General features: G+C 49.1%; 1 protein-coding gene across 3 annotated transcripts; it reads left to right on the top strand.

Annotated features, from left to right (window-relative positions):
- The first annotated feature begins 1,200 nt into the window (after positions 1-1,200).
- Positions 1,201-15,872, top strand: rrbp1a (ribosome binding protein 1a). Of its 3 annotated transcripts, none has more exons than XM_084470423.1 (27): positions 1,201-1,362; positions 2,763-3,654; positions 4,629-4,780; positions 5,528-5,650; positions 5,843-5,995; positions 6,273-6,391; positions 6,730-6,883; positions 8,244-8,361; positions 8,782-8,966; positions 9,114-9,148; positions 9,235-9,307; positions 9,981-10,015; positions 10,122-10,203; positions 10,658-10,698; positions 10,808-10,889; positions 11,003-11,092; positions 11,185-11,286; positions 11,579-11,668; positions 11,764-11,856; positions 12,389-12,460; positions 12,561-12,641; positions 12,753-12,836; positions 13,122-13,193; positions 13,830-13,913; positions 14,467-14,565; positions 15,034-15,177; positions 15,391-15,872. In XM_084470423.1, exons 2-27 carry the CDS (start codon positions 2,781-2,783, stop codon positions 15,427-15,429), a joined length of 3,276 nt encoding a protein of 1,091 aa, XP_084326549.1. In that variant the 5' UTR covers positions 1,201-1,362; positions 2,763-2,780; the 3' UTR covers positions 15,430-15,872. The 3 variants fall into 3 exon arrangements, with proteins under 3 accessions (XP_084326549.1, XP_084326548.1, XP_084326550.1); XM_084470422.1 differs by having other exon boundaries at positions 1,202-1,362; positions 9,978-10,015; XM_084470424.1 differs by lacking the exon at positions 13,122-13,193 and having other exon boundaries at positions 1,202-1,362; positions 9,978-10,015.
- The last annotated feature ends 387 nt before the right edge of the window (positions 15,873-16,259 follow it).

Here is a 16,259-nt window from a genome sequence, read left to right as displayed (position 1 = left end):
CTGTAGGCTTGGAGGAAATACCAAAATGCTCTTGGGAATCTACCACCACAATGAATCCAACATATTCATACATACATAAGTTAGGAGACCTCAGCAACCATCCTAAAAAATAGTGTCTGCATTTAATTAAAAGGTCAACCTATATAATATATTTAACCACAAACTGGTTGTATCCGCAACCTGGGAACATGGAATGATGTGGCGTAGGTAGAAAGTCTACAGAGATATGCCTGCAAAGGTTACACATTTAAGGAGTTTGTCAATATTGACACCTCCTGTTGTGTTGTCACAGTGACCTTCCAGATGTTAAACCAACGAGAGTGCGCCACATCACACATGCCACCACGAAGGGCTATACACCATATGTTGCCTTCTTTAATTGAGCTAAAAGGGAAACTATTGCCTATTGTATTATATTCTTTATGTCTGTATTTCACTGTTTTTATTTTGTTACCATTCCTCACCGGAGGTTTGAGTTGAATTAATTGTTTCTTTCTTGAAACATTAGAAACATTAGTTTTCAGTTTCCTTCTATAAAAAATCCTAGGGTACTTGTATTTTCCAAATACAAGTAGTACTTGTATTTTCCAAATACAAGTAGCATTGTCTCTTGCTATTTTCTTGAATTTACCTAAATGTAGTTTTTATTCTGTGAATTTTAAGGATCTTGTAGTGTAGTGAACCAGTTCATATATAATTGAGGGCGTCAGTAGAATCCTGATGCACCATTGGTTAGAATATGAGTAAAATTAATATGAATACAAATTTAAATGTAGGCCTATTTATATTGTGAATTATTTTGTGAATGAAGGTGAATAAAGAAGGTTTAATAGCAACATGCATTTACAGACTAATGAGGAGGATCAAAAAATTAAGAAGGGACACACTTGTATGTTTGAGGTGACGAAGCCTTCTGCTACCAGCGTTATCTTTTGGCTGCAGGTGATTTGACCCTTTAATTGGGCCAAGGTGTGGCTGGGCTTGATAACTCCAATGCATGACCTCTTTTCCCATGTATCCACCTTTACCAGCTACAACTCAATTTTCAGATTGCGTTCGACCGGCGTTGGGACTACATCTCCCAGCAGCCCCGGTCAGTGACGGCATCCCTGCCAGCCAATGGGACGATTTGTGGCATGACGGTAGCTATGTAGGGCACGGGGCCAACACGTCTAGCCAGCTCAAAGTGCCACGACTTCACAGTGCACAGATTCCCAACTGGACTGAAGCAGAGCACAGGAAAAAGGCAAGTTAGCGAGAATAATAGTCAGCGAAACACCGCCACTGTAAAAGAAAAACCAGGACTTTCTGTCCCCTTTTCATTCATTCCAAAGCTAAACTCCCAGCTGCTTCCTCGGAGAGGTAAGTTTTGAAATTAGGATTTTTTTTTTTTTAAGTGTTAGCTAACAAAAAGCTAGCTTGCCAAGCCATCTCCTACTGATTGGCAAGCTACTTATTAAAAGGAAAAAAAAAGTTAGTAATAGATGGATTTTAGACGTCGCTGTTGGACAGTATAATGGGTTTAGCGAGGCGTTGTGCAGCCAGTATTTTGTCCCATTGTGTGCATGATGACGACCAAGTTCATTGATACTAGTTGCTGTTAGCCTGAGACTTGATGCTCAGATGTGGGCTTGATGAGCAAATCTATCTACGTCTTTAAGTACAACCTCCCTGCCATTATGTTGTCGGTTTTTTGTTGTACCTGCTCGATTGTATGCCATTGTGTTATACTTCAGTGTATGGAGTGTGTCTTGCCAAATGTGAGAAGATGAGAGGGAGAAAAAAAGAGATTGTGGATGAATCTAATGATTCTAATAATTCATCTCTAAATCCACAGGGACTTTGAAACAGAACATGATAGCGAATGGGTTCCTTATGGATACAGGGATTAACTTGAGCATGTGCATATGAATGGGCAAACTATATTGACCATTATGTAACAAACGTAGACTCAGCCATTTTACACCCCCTGGAGGTCCAGACTTTGACTGAATCCACTCGGATTTTGTGGAGGAAGTCTTGGGCTTTTTCAGTTGTAGGCCTCATAGCAGCTTATTCATTCCAAGCCTGTCGAAATTATGGTTTATTTATTAAGATTTCATAAAAAATGGTAGCAGAAAAAAACGATGCAAGTGTGTTGGGTTTTATTACTATACAAGTATACTATTCTAAGAATCTTCAACTTTAACTGGGATTATTATTTTTGACTATTATATTGCTGAAATAAAAATGACCTACTGGAATGCTGCGATTCAAAGTTTTAGTTTTTTAGTATTTCAATATGCGTGACACGTCCCCTAAGACTGAGCTTATGTGTTCATGCAAAAAACCGAATGTCTCCTGTACCCAGAAAGTACAGAAGGAAAGTACATGAGCCTTCAATGGTGGGAAGGATTTCTCAGTTCCCATACGTGTTCTTCACTCATGGTGTAAGCTTAACAGCAGCCTCTTGAGGCTGGTAAGCTGAACTACTATTTGTCCTCCCACAATCGTGGCAGACTTTTTTTTTTTTTTTTTCTTTATGGTGTAATCATGCGCTATGAACTGCTCGTTGTTGTCATTGTCGACTTCGTTTCGTTTCAGCTCGGTAGGAGAATATATTTCCTTCCTGGAATATCTTCTATTTACAGTAGCTTCCTTCCTTGAACCCTGTGTTCACGTTCTGTTGTCGATATTTTACGTTCTTTGACCATTAAGTTTGGTTGCTACTTTTCAATGTTATACAATTTGACGTCATTTTAACAGTTTGTTTCTGTTGACAGGTTAATTACATCGGAATCATGGATATTATCTACGACCCACAGACCCTGGGCATCCTCGTGTTTGGTGGCTTCATGGTGATCTCGGCCATAGGTATAGTACTGGTCTCCACCTTCTCCATGAAGGAGACCTCCTACGAGGAGGCCCTGGCCAAGCAGCGGAGTAAACTGGGCAAGATTCAGCCCTCTCGCACCGACAAGAAGAAGAAGGACAAGGCCTCTGAGAAGAAGACCAAAACGAAGAAAAAGGACGAAAAACCCAACGGGAAGATCCCCGAGCCAGAGGAAGAAACGGAGGCCCCCGAGACCAACCCCGTCCCAGAGTCGGTTCCTGTCCCCGTTGTGGCTGCCGCTCCTGCCCCCGAGCCCGAAGCCCCCGCCCAGGCCCCTGAAGAAGTCCAGCCCAAGGCCTCCGCCCCGGCCGAGCCCTTGCCTAAGGACAAGAAGAAGAAAAAGGGAGGCAAAGTGGAGCCTGCCCCGGTCCAGGCAGCAACCGCCCCCTCGGCTGCTCCTGAACCCGCCAAGCCCGCCCCCGTCCAGGCCAAGTCTGCCCCGGCCCAGACCAAATCTGCTCCCCCGCAGACCAAGTCCACCCCCGCGGAGGCCAAATCTACTACTGCTGCTGCCCCCGCCGCCGCAGCGAAGTCCACCTCCGCTCCAGCCAAGTCCGCCCCGGCCAAAGCGGCCCAGGCTTCAGCTCCAGCAAAGCCAGCGGCTGTCCCTAACAAGTCTGCCCCGACCCAATCCACCAAGGCCGCCCCCAAACCGGAGGCGTCGACCAGGGAGGTCCCGGTGATGGCAGTGCCCCCTGTGGGCTCTCAGAAGAATGCCGCCGCGGCCCCGGCCAAAGCCCAGGAGCCTAAGAAGAAGGCCCCCAAGAAGAAGCCTGAGCCTGGTAAGTCGTCGCTGCTTGACGGATATTACCACTGACCTTGTGGTTCCCATACTGGAAGATGTCAGGTCTGACGTTTACGGGGGGGCACTGATACCTTGTCGGTATTGGGCAGCGATGAGCTTTTAGCTGTGTATTTGTGGGAAATAGTTTCACTGGGAGGAGATGGGGAACATCTGGCACTCCATGCTGGAGGGGAAGGGGGGGCTAGGGCTGGCCGGTCCCAACACACCACTGGCCTGTTGGGTGAGCTGACAAAGGCTCTCTCAATGCCCCCCCCCCTCCAACAATAGCTGGGCTTCTCCTCTGCCTGAGTAGGGCCGTCTGCGCCTGGTGCCACTGCTCCCCTCGACTTCGTTAAGCAGAGCTTCCTTCTCCACTCTCCCGGGAAAGAAGTCCAAGTGGTCCGCCTCTCAAGTGTGTGGGAGGGGGCTGGGAGGGGGCAGAGAGGGGAGAATCAGGCCGACTATGACGTAAAATGAAAAGTGTATATTTATAATATTTTGTTATGTGGACAGTCAAGGGAGATGGGAAGATGTAGCGCAGGACGGTCGGACCACAGGGGGGGGGGGGGGATTATGCCTGGGTCGCCACGACGACATGGTTAGCGCACTATATGGGTTTGCGTGTCGCTACTGCAGAATGCATTCACAGTTAGGGATCGACCGATATGTATTTTTTATGGCCGGCACCGATACAGATTTATTTTTCATCAGCCTTAGCCGATGACCGATACGCCAATACCGATTTTCTTGAGCCAATATTTGGTGCCGATACTGCCTTTGCTCCCTCAACTACATCATAAAAATGACACAACAAACGATGATAAAAAAAGTGAGAAAAAAAAAGTCTCAATTTAAAAAAGGAACATTTATTGAACTGTCTGTAAATCATGCTGGGAAAAACGAATATAAAAAAAAAAAATGGGATGAGGTCACTATTCACAATGTCTCTCCCTGCGGCTGTTCTCCACACAGCGGCCGAGGACCTCGCAGACGCCCCGCTCTACCTGCCCTACAAGGCCCTGGTGTCCACGGTGCGCAGCATGGTGTTCAGCGAGGCTGAGGCCCACCGGCTCATCGAGATCCTGACCGAGAAGGCCGGCATCATCCAGGACGCCTGGCACACGGTACGCCAGCAGGGGGAGAGAAGGAGAGGAGCGTTCAAGCCTGAAGCGGTGATGCGGAACAAATCTCTCCGCAAGGGAAGGGAGACGGATGGGGAAGGACATGATGTTAAAAGAGTTTTAAACGGGCTATACAAATCTGAATCCCAGCTTCCAGGTAGAGCTATGTAAAGAAGAGATTACATGACGACGCTTCACTGTAAGAAAGCTATACTAAAGAGGAATGTTTTGAAGAGTTTGTCTCTGTATACAATATAATTATCGACTGTTGGTAAAGCAGGTCTGTATCACGGTAGATTAACTGTGGCAGTGGATGACGTTACTCTCCTGCCTCCCAGTAGGACTCGGTACTGACCATAGGAGAGACGTCTGTTGGGATTACAGGTCTCTGGTAGACTGGTGGCCGAATACTCAACTCTTTATTTTCACGTCATTCTCAACCCCACTCTTGCCTCTCCTCTCCGTCCCTCCCCTCCCTGTCTCTCCTCTCCCTCTCCCCCCTCCCCGGCTCTCCCCTCCCTGTCTCTCCTCTCCCTCTCCCCCCTCCCCGTCTCCCCCCTCCCCGTCTCCCCCCTCCCCGTCTCTCCCCTCCCCGTCTCTCCCCTCCCCGTCTCTCCTCTCCCCCCTCTCCCTCTCCCCCCTCCCCGGCTCTCCCCTCCCCGTCTCTCCTCTCCCTCTCTCCCCTCCCCGTCTCTCCTCTCCCCCCTCTCCCCCCTCCCCGTCTCTCCTCTCCCTCTCTCCCCTCCCCAGGCCTCCCAGAAGGGAGATCCAGTGGCCATGCTGAAGAAGCAGCTCGACGAGAAGGAGAAGCAGCTGGCAGCTGAGCAAGACGACGCGATGGCAGCCAAGAGCCGACTGAGAGACATGACAAAGGTTGAACTTTGCTACAACTATCTGGTTCAGCTCATGAACAACACGTTCAAGTATCCTATGTCTCGTGTCAAAATGAATGCAAAAACTGATTTTTGCCAGAAATGCCACCATAGCCCGAGTCTGCCATAATAAAGCCCACAGACTACATATAACAAATACAATAAAAACCACTACTTCCTTGGTGTCCACCAGGAGCTGTCGACGGAGAAGTCCAAGGTGGCCAGTGTGGAGACCAGGCTGAGCTCCCAGCTCAGCAAGCGGGAGCAGGAGATGATCGCCCTGCAGGCGCGCATGCAGGCCAGCTACCAGGACCACGTAGCCCAGACCCAGAAGCTCAACGCTAAGGTGCCCCTCATAGGCTCGATAAAGACTGCGGTGTGAAGCCTGTATCATTGAAGCTATTTTATTGGTCCCAACACATCATTGCTGGTTTGCAATGTAGCATAGCATCTTCAGCCACTTTTTACTTTTTACTCTATTTTGGCGCAGCATCATCAGTTTCATAAAGTTAATTGTAATAAGAAGATTTTTTTTATGAATCATTCAATGCCAATTGTAAAGATGTTATTGTAAAGACGTGCCCAGTGAAATGCCTCTTATTTGCGTTGCTATGCTCCACCAGGTGGTGGGTCTGCAGGAGCAGCTGGACAAGGGCCCCAGTGCCCAGCTCACCCGCCTGCAGCAGGAGAACTCCATCCTCCGCGACGCCCTCAACCAGGCCACCAGTCAGGCCGAGAGCAAGTGAGTCTGTCTGTCTGTCTGTCTCTCTGTCTGTCTGTCTCTCTCCCCCCCCCCCCCCCCCAGGACCACCTCTGATTGGCAGATCCCTGCATGGGGGAGAAGGAGGTCAATGCCACATTGACAGATCTGAACCCTGAAGTCTTTATTTTACTTTCATGTGGAGTTACTTTCATTGGCAGCGTGGATAGTAGTACTGAAGTGTGTGTGTGTGTGTGTGTGTGTGTGTGTGTGTGTGTGTGTGTGTGTGTGTGTGTGTGTGTGTGTGTGTGTGTGTGTGTGTGTGTGTGTGTGTGTGTGTGTGTGTGTGTGTGTGTGTGTGTGTGTGTGTCTCTCTTCAGGCAGAACGCTGAGTTGGCCAAGCTGCGTCAGGACTGTGTGAAGCTGTCCAAGGAGCTGGGGGAGAAGGCGGAGCTGCTGCAGGCCGACGAGCAGGCCAAGAGGGGCCTGGAGGGCAAGGTGTCCGCCACCGAGAACCAGCTCGCTGCGCTGCAGGTCAGCTACATCTCACCTGCGCTCCCCAATTTCCCTCTCTGATATTCATGCATTCATCCAGACACTCGGGATACACACACACACCACCACACCATGTCCAGCTTTGCGCTGGGCATTTTATTGACTTCTTCAGCTGCAGAATGCCTTATTCCTGCCTCAACGTTACCATTCCTGCCAGACGCCCAGTGGGTAGACCTAAAAGAAGACTAGTAGTTAGTCTGGGTAGCGGTCAGAGTCGTATTATCCGGGGGGGGGTCCAGCGTGGCCCCGGGGCCCTTATTGGCGGAGTTGTGCAAGCTTTGATTGCCTCTTAATGACAGGGCCCGCGGCGGTGCTGGAATGCACCCACTGAGGCTGCCTGGGAGGGTGCCTATAAGCAGGGAGCAGCTGGAATGCGTACGTGCCCCTGCAGCCCAGCAACCCCCCCCCTCCCCCCCTCCTTCCCAGCATCAGCAGTTTTTCAAGTTAATTGTAATAATGACAATTTATTCAACGCCAATTATAAAGATGTTATTGTAAAGATGTGCCCATTGAAATGCCTCTTATTTCCCCTCCTTCCTGCGTCCCCCATGTTTGCGGTATCCCTTTTATCACATTATTCATTCAGTATGGGCTGTGAACCGCCCACTTCCCCACAACACCTTCCTCCTCCTCCTCCGCCGCCACCACGACAGTGAAACACTAGAGGAATGTTGCTATGTGCCCGGGCTGTTTCCCACCCCCCCCCCCCCCCCATCTGCGGGTGAGAGCGTATCGGCACGATCTCAAGTGCAGCGTCTCACTGCTTGCTCACCTTCTTCCCCTCCTCCGGGCGACTCCAGCGGGCTGTACCCCCCCCCCCCCCCCCCGCCGTGAGCCAATCGTCAACTGGGTCTCACGGCATGACTATGACTATGTACATAGTCGTACATAGTCGACTATGTACAAGTGCGTTGACGGGGGGGGGGGGAGTCAAGCTTACAACATCTAGCCAGCCCTCTGCGGTGATCACTGTCCCCACAGCTTCAGCTGATGAATCAAGAAAAGGCCAAGCATCTTTCAAAGTCTACCACAGCTTAAAATAGCCGTGTATGGTTTGCCTTGTTCAGCACACCTGAGTCACCCTAGTGGGCGGGGAACTAAACAATACACGCACAAACTAAACGTCACAAACTAACCCTGAACCGGATCCCAGAGCAACTTTATTATCTATGTGGAGTCATAATTGTAACGCCTGTTTTGAGGGAAGAAAAAAAAAAAGTTCATTACACAACGACAAATATGTGCTGCTGCTTCTGCTGCCCCCTGCTGTGCGGTGGTGGCGACTGCGTCCCACACCACTGACCCACTGCTTGCATGCATGCAATGTGTCTCCCACCAGGTCAGCCACGCCGAGAGCGAGCAGGCCCTGCAGAGGAAGCTGGAGGAGGTGTGTGAGGAGCTGAGGGCCACGCAGGGCAGCATGCAGAAGGCCACCCAGGAGAGCAGCGGCCTATCAGGTAGGAGCCTGGAGAAATGCCTTTTTTTTTTTTTATAGTTTGGTTGCACCGTGTAACTTTTCTACTGCTTTCTAATCTGTTAAGAAATACCAGAGCTAGAGCGTTTCCCAATAATAAAACGCAACGTCAATCTTTCCCGGCTCCAATAAGCTGCTTTGAATCTGGTCCACCTTTGCACTCCCACCACTCTGGCAGAGAACTCAGGCGACGATGTCTCCTGAAAATGCTGTTGCTAGAACTGTAACTGCAACGCGCGCCACTAGAGATTGCCAATGGGAAAACCTGGAAAGGGCAGGTTTAATTCGCACAAGAAATGTAATTCATTATAAATGAAACGAATGGCGGAAGATTTGGCCCAACTGAAGACCACAGTTACCTGTACCACATTGAACCGGCTGACCTCATGTCCTGTGGCCGCAGAGCTCCAGGTGCGCCTGAGCAGCCTGGAGGAGCAGCTGGAGCAGCGGTCCGGTCATGTGACCGACCTGACCGGCCAGCTGGAGCAGACGGCGGCGGAGAAGAGCCAGCTGGAGCAGCAGGTAGCCTCCATCACGGCCCTCCTGGAGGCCAGCGAGGGGAAGGAGGCGGCGGCCGCAGAGCCACAGGTTTGCCTGACTGATTGAATGATCGCTCGCTGCAGCTGATGCCCGCAACCAGTTGAAAGAAGTCCACGTGTTTGATACAAGAGAAACAATAATCTGCGGCGCACTAGAGTCGATTGACCTGAATAGTTTTTATTTTTTATTTTTCAGGTGGATGCTGCCGAGGTGGAACAGCTGAAGCTCAGGTGAGTGTCTGGAAGTCCTGCCTCCGTTTAGAAGATCAGTGAAGAATGGCCGTCTGGTGCTAACGTTGTATTCCTTGGGTTCCCAGTCTGCAGGAGCGTGACAGCGAGCTGGGCTCTCTCCATGAGGAACTGAAGCAGCTTAAAATGAAGGAGGCTGCTGTAAGTGGTTTTTGTGTATTTTAAAGGTCCCATGGCATGAAAATTTCACTTTATGAGGTTTTCTAACATTAATGAGTTCCCCTAGCCTACCTATGGTCCCCCAGTAGCGAGAAATGGCATAAGGTGTAAAACGAGCACTAGGTATATCCTGCTCTGCTGTGCTGCTCTGCTTTGCACGCCCAGAGAAAGTGTGTGTGTGTGTGTGTGTGTGTGTGTGTGTGTGTGTGTGTGTGTGTGTGTGTGTGTGTGTGTGTGTGTGTGTGTGTGTGTGTGTGTGTGTGTGTGTGTGTGTGTGTGTGTGTGTGTGAATACACACACTAACGCAAGTGTTGTACACTTCTTTGTTATTCGTATAACCGTTCTGCTGTTGGTGTTATGGCGCATAACACGCTGCTCACACCCCCACCCTCCACCTTGACCCGCCTCTAAAAAACGGCACGTTTGTGGAAAGCTTGTTGTGGGACTGGCTCGTAGTGGCTGTAATTCTGCACCAAGGCTGAATTTCTTGGATCGTCTTCAAGTACTGTATTAGGGGCCCACTAACGGCTATATAAAAGCATTCATAAAGTAGCATGCCATGGGATCTTTAATGGGTTTTTTTTTTTTTACGCAACAGAATGTTGTTTTGGCAGATGCACTGCATAATAACACCCTGTTTTGATTCCCTCAGCAGGAGGAGTCGTGTGCAGAGGCAGAGCAGCAGAAGAGGTACGGGCACTCCAAGAGAACCACATGCTGGGTCCAGACCTATCGGCGTAGTTTATTCTCCATTTTCTATTGACCAGTCATTCAAATTCTGTCCTGTCTCTTACAGCGAAGACAGCAGCCGTGTAGCAACACTCGAAGATGAACTTAAAGCCCTCAATGAAGAACTGAAGCAGTTGAAGAACACACCTGTAAGACTTCTCTTTTTGTTTGTGTGTATTTGTTTGTGCTGTAATGTGTCAATTATTAAGGGCTGATTATGGTCCAACGTTCACGCAACGCAATGACCACGGCAGACGCTTCGACGCAGTCGTGAACCTGTTTTGGTCCTGCGTCGGGTTTTAGTGAGTGGACCAATCATAGCCCTTGCTGCTGCGTCGCCTCGACTCAAGGTTACAATTTTTGGGAGGCGCACGTCAGGCCCTTGCGGTGGACGCGAGGAGGGTCCGCAAGGACGTAAGGGGTCCGTAACCCCCTTGCGTTGCGTGAACGTGGGACCATAATCAGCCCTTTACTCCCATCTGACCATTGTGCTGTCTATTAGCACATCTGTTCCATTCCCCATCTCTGCAAAATGTTGAGCGTTTCATGCAGAGAGTGAAGTACTGGGTTTGAAGTAACAATTGCTTTGTTGTTCCTTGCTAGCAACCTGATAATTCAGCAGAGCTGACACAGCTACAGTCGAGGTAAGGGGATACGGCTCTCACACAAGCTGACTGTCCACTCCCATTATCGCCGCCTTCCTTGTCTTTTGTTTTGTCTAACACCGCCTGTTCTGGTGCTTTATCTGCGCAGTCTCGGTGAGAGAGATGTCCAGCTTGCATCACTACAAGGAGAGCTGCAGGACGAGAAGGACAAATCAACGGCCACCACCAATGTAGGCCTCAATTTAAATCATGCCAAGTTGGTCATTCGTTTTCTGTCCCATTATAACCATGTGCCTCTTGGTTGTACCTTTTTTAATTTTTGGGTGTTTTTTGTCTTTCAAAGGATTTCGCCGCACAGCTCAACTCGCTTCAAGCTGAAAACAAAGCTATCCTCCAGGCCATCTTCCCCCAGATTGCGTTGGAGACAGAGGAGGTAGGGGCCCGCTCATGACAACAGCTGGCCTCCTGAGTATGTCTCTAGATGAGCTCTTGATAACATGGGTTGTCTTGCCCCCTCCTCTCTAGGATAACTGGTCCCAGGTTTACATACAGAAGGCCCAGGAGGCACTCGCTCACCTCCAACAGAGCCAGGAGACCCAGGAGACTCAGTCGAGTATAGAGCCGCCGGTAAGCCACTGTGGGCTCTCCCACTGTACTGCTGGTCACTTGTGAATTTCTCCTAAGGGGGATTAATAAAGGACTATCTTATCTTATCTTATCCCTGATTTGTTGTTCTTCTCTATGGCGCCTGCAGTGACCTCTGGTGGTCAAATGTGGAACATAAAAAAATACACTCGTCTGTCTAATAAAAGCTCATAAGAAAAATGTATAAAAAGTAGAACTAGTAAATTAATTTGAAGGGTGTTGGATTTTAATTGCGTTATTTATGTCTCTCTCTTTTTGTTGTTTTTCTTTCCAGCATTTGCTGGAGAAGCTGAAGGAGGCGGAGGAGAGCCAGAGTTCACTGCAGGCAGAGTGCGAGCAGTACCGGACTGTCCTGGCGGAGACGGTGAGGCCTCGACCGCCCGGAGCACGCACGCCGAGCCCGGCAGGATGACCGCCGCCTGGCTGACTTCCCTGGGTCTTTCTTTGATGTGTTTTCAGGAAGGAATGCTGAAAGACCTGCAGAACAGCGTGGAGGAGGAGGAGCTGGTGTGGAAGGCCAAGATGGCGGAGTCGGAGGAGCAGTTCAGGATAGTACGTTCATGGTCGTCCTTGTTTCTACCCATACTACCCAAAATGTTCAATCTATCCCTGTATGCATTTTTAGATTATAGCTACTTTTTACTTTTTATGCATACATTTTTCTTGTAGGAAATGTATGTTCTAGTGAGTTAACACTGTTTCTCTCAGTCTGGCCCCGAGCCCAGTGCCTCTCCCAAAAATAGTTAATAATAGGACCAATCAGCGTTAGGGCCGACGAACAAGGATTTACGCCGTCTGCAGACAATGGCGACACCCAAAGAAATAACTATAATAAAAGATAAACAGAGCAGGGAGAGGAGATGTTTTTGCTTTAATTAAACCGAATTTCAAGGGCAAAAAGGGCAAGAGCCACATAAGTTGTTTAAACAGATGTGTGTCTGTACAGCCAGGGCCATGTGGAATCAATTGCTGCACAGCAAGGCCAGACTGATATTCAGTGTGAAATACAAACACTAATATCTGGATGGTGTCTCAGGGCTAGCATTGCCAAGCTCTTACTACAGCCACCCTCTTGTTTTATTAGGCTCAGGAGAAGACACAGAGTCTGGAGGCTGCCGTTGAAAGCTCAAAGGCAGAAACCGAATCCATAGAGAAGGTGGGTGTAATAAATGGTTGATAAGATAACGACTCAAAACCTAACATTTTTTATTTAAAAAAAAAAAAATGTAAAATGTATTTCCGTCCATGACTTGCAGCTAAAAGAGCAAATGATGCTTCTGGAAGCCCAGCTGGAGAAGCAGGCAGAGTCCACCCTGTACGCCCAAGAGATCACAGAGGTAAGCCTCACGCCATAGATCGAGGAGAAGGAGGCCTACTCTTGTTTATTATTTATTGATGTTTCTATGTTATCGTATTGCCATTAGTAATAAGTGTTTTTTGTGTGTCAGCTGAGACTACAGCTGACAGCCAGTCAGAGCCAGCTGGACTCCGCCCAGAAGGAAGCCCAGGCTCACAGGGAGGAGCTTGCACAGGTAGACGCGTGACCCCGCCCCTTCCGGCCCCTCTGCCTACAAAGAGAGCAGTGCTGCTCACACGCACTGGGCCTGCTGCCTCCGCTGTGGCCTTTCAAAGTGGATTAGAAAGAGAAATAAAGAGCCGAGACCTCAAAGCGTGGCATTTTGCTAAAAGTCCCCTAGCCTACGGGGAAACAGTCTGACACGTTGGGCTGGATGTGGAGGAGTCTTTGTGGTTTCGTCAAAGAGAGAAACCGAGGGGGGATTAGCAGTGACGAGCTCTGGCCTTCCCCCCCCTTTCAGGTCAGAGAGCAGCTGAGCAACTCCGCCACGCAGCCTGAACACAACGGGCCTTCTGAGGCCACGCCCAGTCAGGTCAGGGTGCACGGCTCGGGAGGGCGCCTGCTAGCTGTCGGGGTGGGGAGTGGTACTGGACAGCGGGGATGTCAGTCAGGCCTAGTCAGAGGACCCGGCGGGGAAACAACGATCCGTAGTTGACCAGCAGTGCTCTGCTGTGGGATCTGGGTCTCTGTGTGTTTTGGGCCGACGTGGCAAGCATTAAAAAGGTTGTTGATTTTGTGTGATGTTTACGAATATTGGGTTTTCACCCTTCACTTGGTTGCTTTAGCAAATGCAGCCTTTCTAGTTTGTCCAGTGCTGCCCGGACCACACCGCTGTCTGTTCTAACCGTATGCACGCCATGCTTCACAAAACCCACCTAACCACGGACTTTCCTTCATGCTTATCTTTAGCATGCTTACCTTTTCCTCATTGTTGTTGTTTTGCAGGATTAGGTTACTTATTTTTCTTTTTATCCGTCTAGCTCTATCCATATAAAATAGCCCTTTGTCTTGTGCTGCCTGCAATGAACATCTACTAGGCACAGGTTAGGCAGCTTTTTGTGTGTCTAGGAAGGGCTGAAGCTTTGCTCTTTGTTTACATACACACACACACATTCTATGACGCTGTGTATGTTTATTTTATGGTGCGTGTGTGTTTGTCGGTTAACAGGTCCAGAGTGAGTTGAGTGTGAAAACGGAGAAGCTTCACGGGGAGGAGAGCTCGAAACAGCAGCTTTCGGAAGAGTTTGAACAGGTAAACCGGGCGGCTGAACAGCACCGCAGGGGACCACGGGAACCTGGTCGTGACGGCAACACCACAAAAAATCAAAACGTGAATATTATAGTTTGGTACCCTGGAGATCCAGAGTTCCCGCGAGAGCACAATTTGAATTTGCTCAGCGAGCCACTCTGGAAACGAGCAATATGCTCACTCCCCGATTCCCCTGGCCCAGAACATTAACCAATCACATCGGTGTATCTGATGTAGGCGGGCCAAAGGCGTTGCTGATTTACCGACCGGATACGGCAAGAGTCTTATCTATTGGTTCGCGCCGCTGGTCTGGATACGTCACCCCTTGCATTCCTCTGATTGGTCGTAGTGTCATCCAATTGCGTGCAGTGATATTTTCAAATGCATGCTTGGTGCCGCCCCTCGAGCCGCCCCTCGTTGCCAGACCCTGCAGCCCTCCAGGTCTGGATCCAGGTCTGGATTTCCAGGCTAATGGTTTGGGGCGCCGCCGTCCCAACGGGGCTCGGCTGGACGGACCGCTCGCCGCCCTGACCCCTCTGCCGCTTCCGTGTTTCAGGCCCAGAAGACCGTGGCCGAGCTCCAGGCACAGCTGGACCTCCTGAACGCCAACGGAGACGCCGCGCAGGCGGAGACGGAGGACGTGGCTCAGCTCAAGGTGCGATGTGGACGAGTCCGTAGCCCGTAGCCCCATGGAGGCGCCTGAGGCGGACGTTAGCTTCGGTCGTTATGAGCATGACACCTTTGGTGGTTGGGTGTAAAGGAGTGGGGAGGAGTAGAACCGCGTAGCTTTCGGCCCGAGAAGCCAAACGCCATCGCTAGCCCAGTGGTTCCCAACCTAGGGGTCCCCTCATATGCATATGAGGTCGCAGGTCGAAGGAATTAACCTTTATTATTATTATTATTATTATTATTATTATTATTATTATTATATAGATATTTTTTTCTTTTTTTATAAAAGGTCTCCTAGACGTAATGTGTATATACAAATTATATACACATTACATTCCTTAATGATTTATAGCCACGAGCAAACTAGAGCAATGATGTTGACTGGGTTAAAACATTTTGTAGTAGTAGATGCACAAAAGTTTAACGTGGTGTGTGTGTGTGTGTGTGTGTGTAGGAGCGTCTGGAGAAGGAGAAGAAGCTGTCCAAGGACCTGGGCCAGGCGGCCACCAAGCTCCAGGCCCTCCTCAAGGTGACCCAGGAGCAGCTGACCAAAGAGCAGGACGCCGTGAGGTCTCTACAGGAGCACCTGGACGGCAAGGTAAGACCAGGGGGGCCACGCCCACTGGGGACCAGTGGGCGTGGCCCCTGCCTACGGGGGTCACGTTCTGTTTTAACCCACCAGGGGGCCACGGCCACTGTGGACCGGTGGGTGGGGGCTCCCCCTGTGTACGGGGTCTTTTTGGTCGGTTCTGGCCTGACAACTCTTTTGTAATTGTATCATATTTAAATCTTTTATTTTAATTTTTTTAAGGGCCAATATGTGGAACTGAAGGAAGGAACATCTGTCTGAGGGCCCCGGCCCCGACCAGAAGACACTACACAAAACTGCCAAAAAATGCCTTATGATTACTATAGTCGTGCATTCCAAATATATAAATATATATTTTTTGCTTTTCTTGTACTGTAGTTCATCAAATTTTTTTAAAGATTCCAGTGGTTGATATCCAGAACATTTCAGTGTAGGATCGTGCTAGGAATGCTGCAGAAGTCCATTGTAATCCCCATTCCATAAGAGACTCTGGCTGTGTCAGAAGTTATTATTCCCCCTGCCTTATAATATTGCCCCATAGCTCAGTGTTAAAAGGGAAATGGATTGTATGTCAACTTGTACGTCCACCTGTGCAATTTCTTTGTATGTCTTTTTGTATGTGATTAAACTGGGAACATTTCATGGTACAGCTGCCAATAAATTGTATGAATTTGTATAACTGAATAAAGCTGAACAAGAACGTGGCAAGTTGGTCTCTCCCTATGGATAGTAATGTTGCCAAATAAAGACCAGCATGGATACTTGATCAGAAATAATACCAATAGCTTACTACGATGTTTGGTAACTGAAGCCTGCTGAATAATTGTTTGTTTTAAAGGAATTGGTTGATTTGAATTTTCGCAATGTGGTGTTATACTCGCGTCACCTTGAATTAACAATTGACTCATCGGGCCCAAGTAACTGACAACAGTTGGCAATACCAGTCACTAACACCATTTGATTGCATCTGCTGTTGAACCGTATTGCCCCATCCGCTCACTTCCTAGTAAACCACACGTTGGCAAATTGGAATGCCCATGCTATTTCAGCTTTTTTAAATCTACCAAATCGCTGCAATGTTGAATTTACTG

The sequence above is a fragment of the Micromesistius poutassou genome (assembly GCF_964030765.1).
Source record: "Micromesistius poutassou genome assembly, chromosome: 7".
NCBI lineage: Eukaryota > Metazoa > Chordata > Actinopteri > Gadiformes > Gadidae > Micromesistius > Micromesistius poutassou.
This window is presented reverse-complemented; position numbering and strand designations above follow the sequence as displayed.

Bases quoted from the DNA above. Each gene is read 5' to 3' on its own strand.
- rrbp1a (XM_084470422.1), top strand. From the start codon at position 2,781: ATGGATATTATCTACGACCCACAGACCCTGGGCATCCTCGTGTTTGGT. The intron at 5,996-6,272 runs GTGCCCCTCATA...ATGCTCCACCAG, and splicing joins CCCAGAAGCTCAACGCTAAG to GTGGTGGGTCTGCAGGAGCA. The intron at 10,699-10,807 runs GTAAGGGGATAC...TTATCTGCGCAG, and splicing joins CTGACACAGCTACAGTCGAG to TCTCGGTGAGAGAGATGTCC.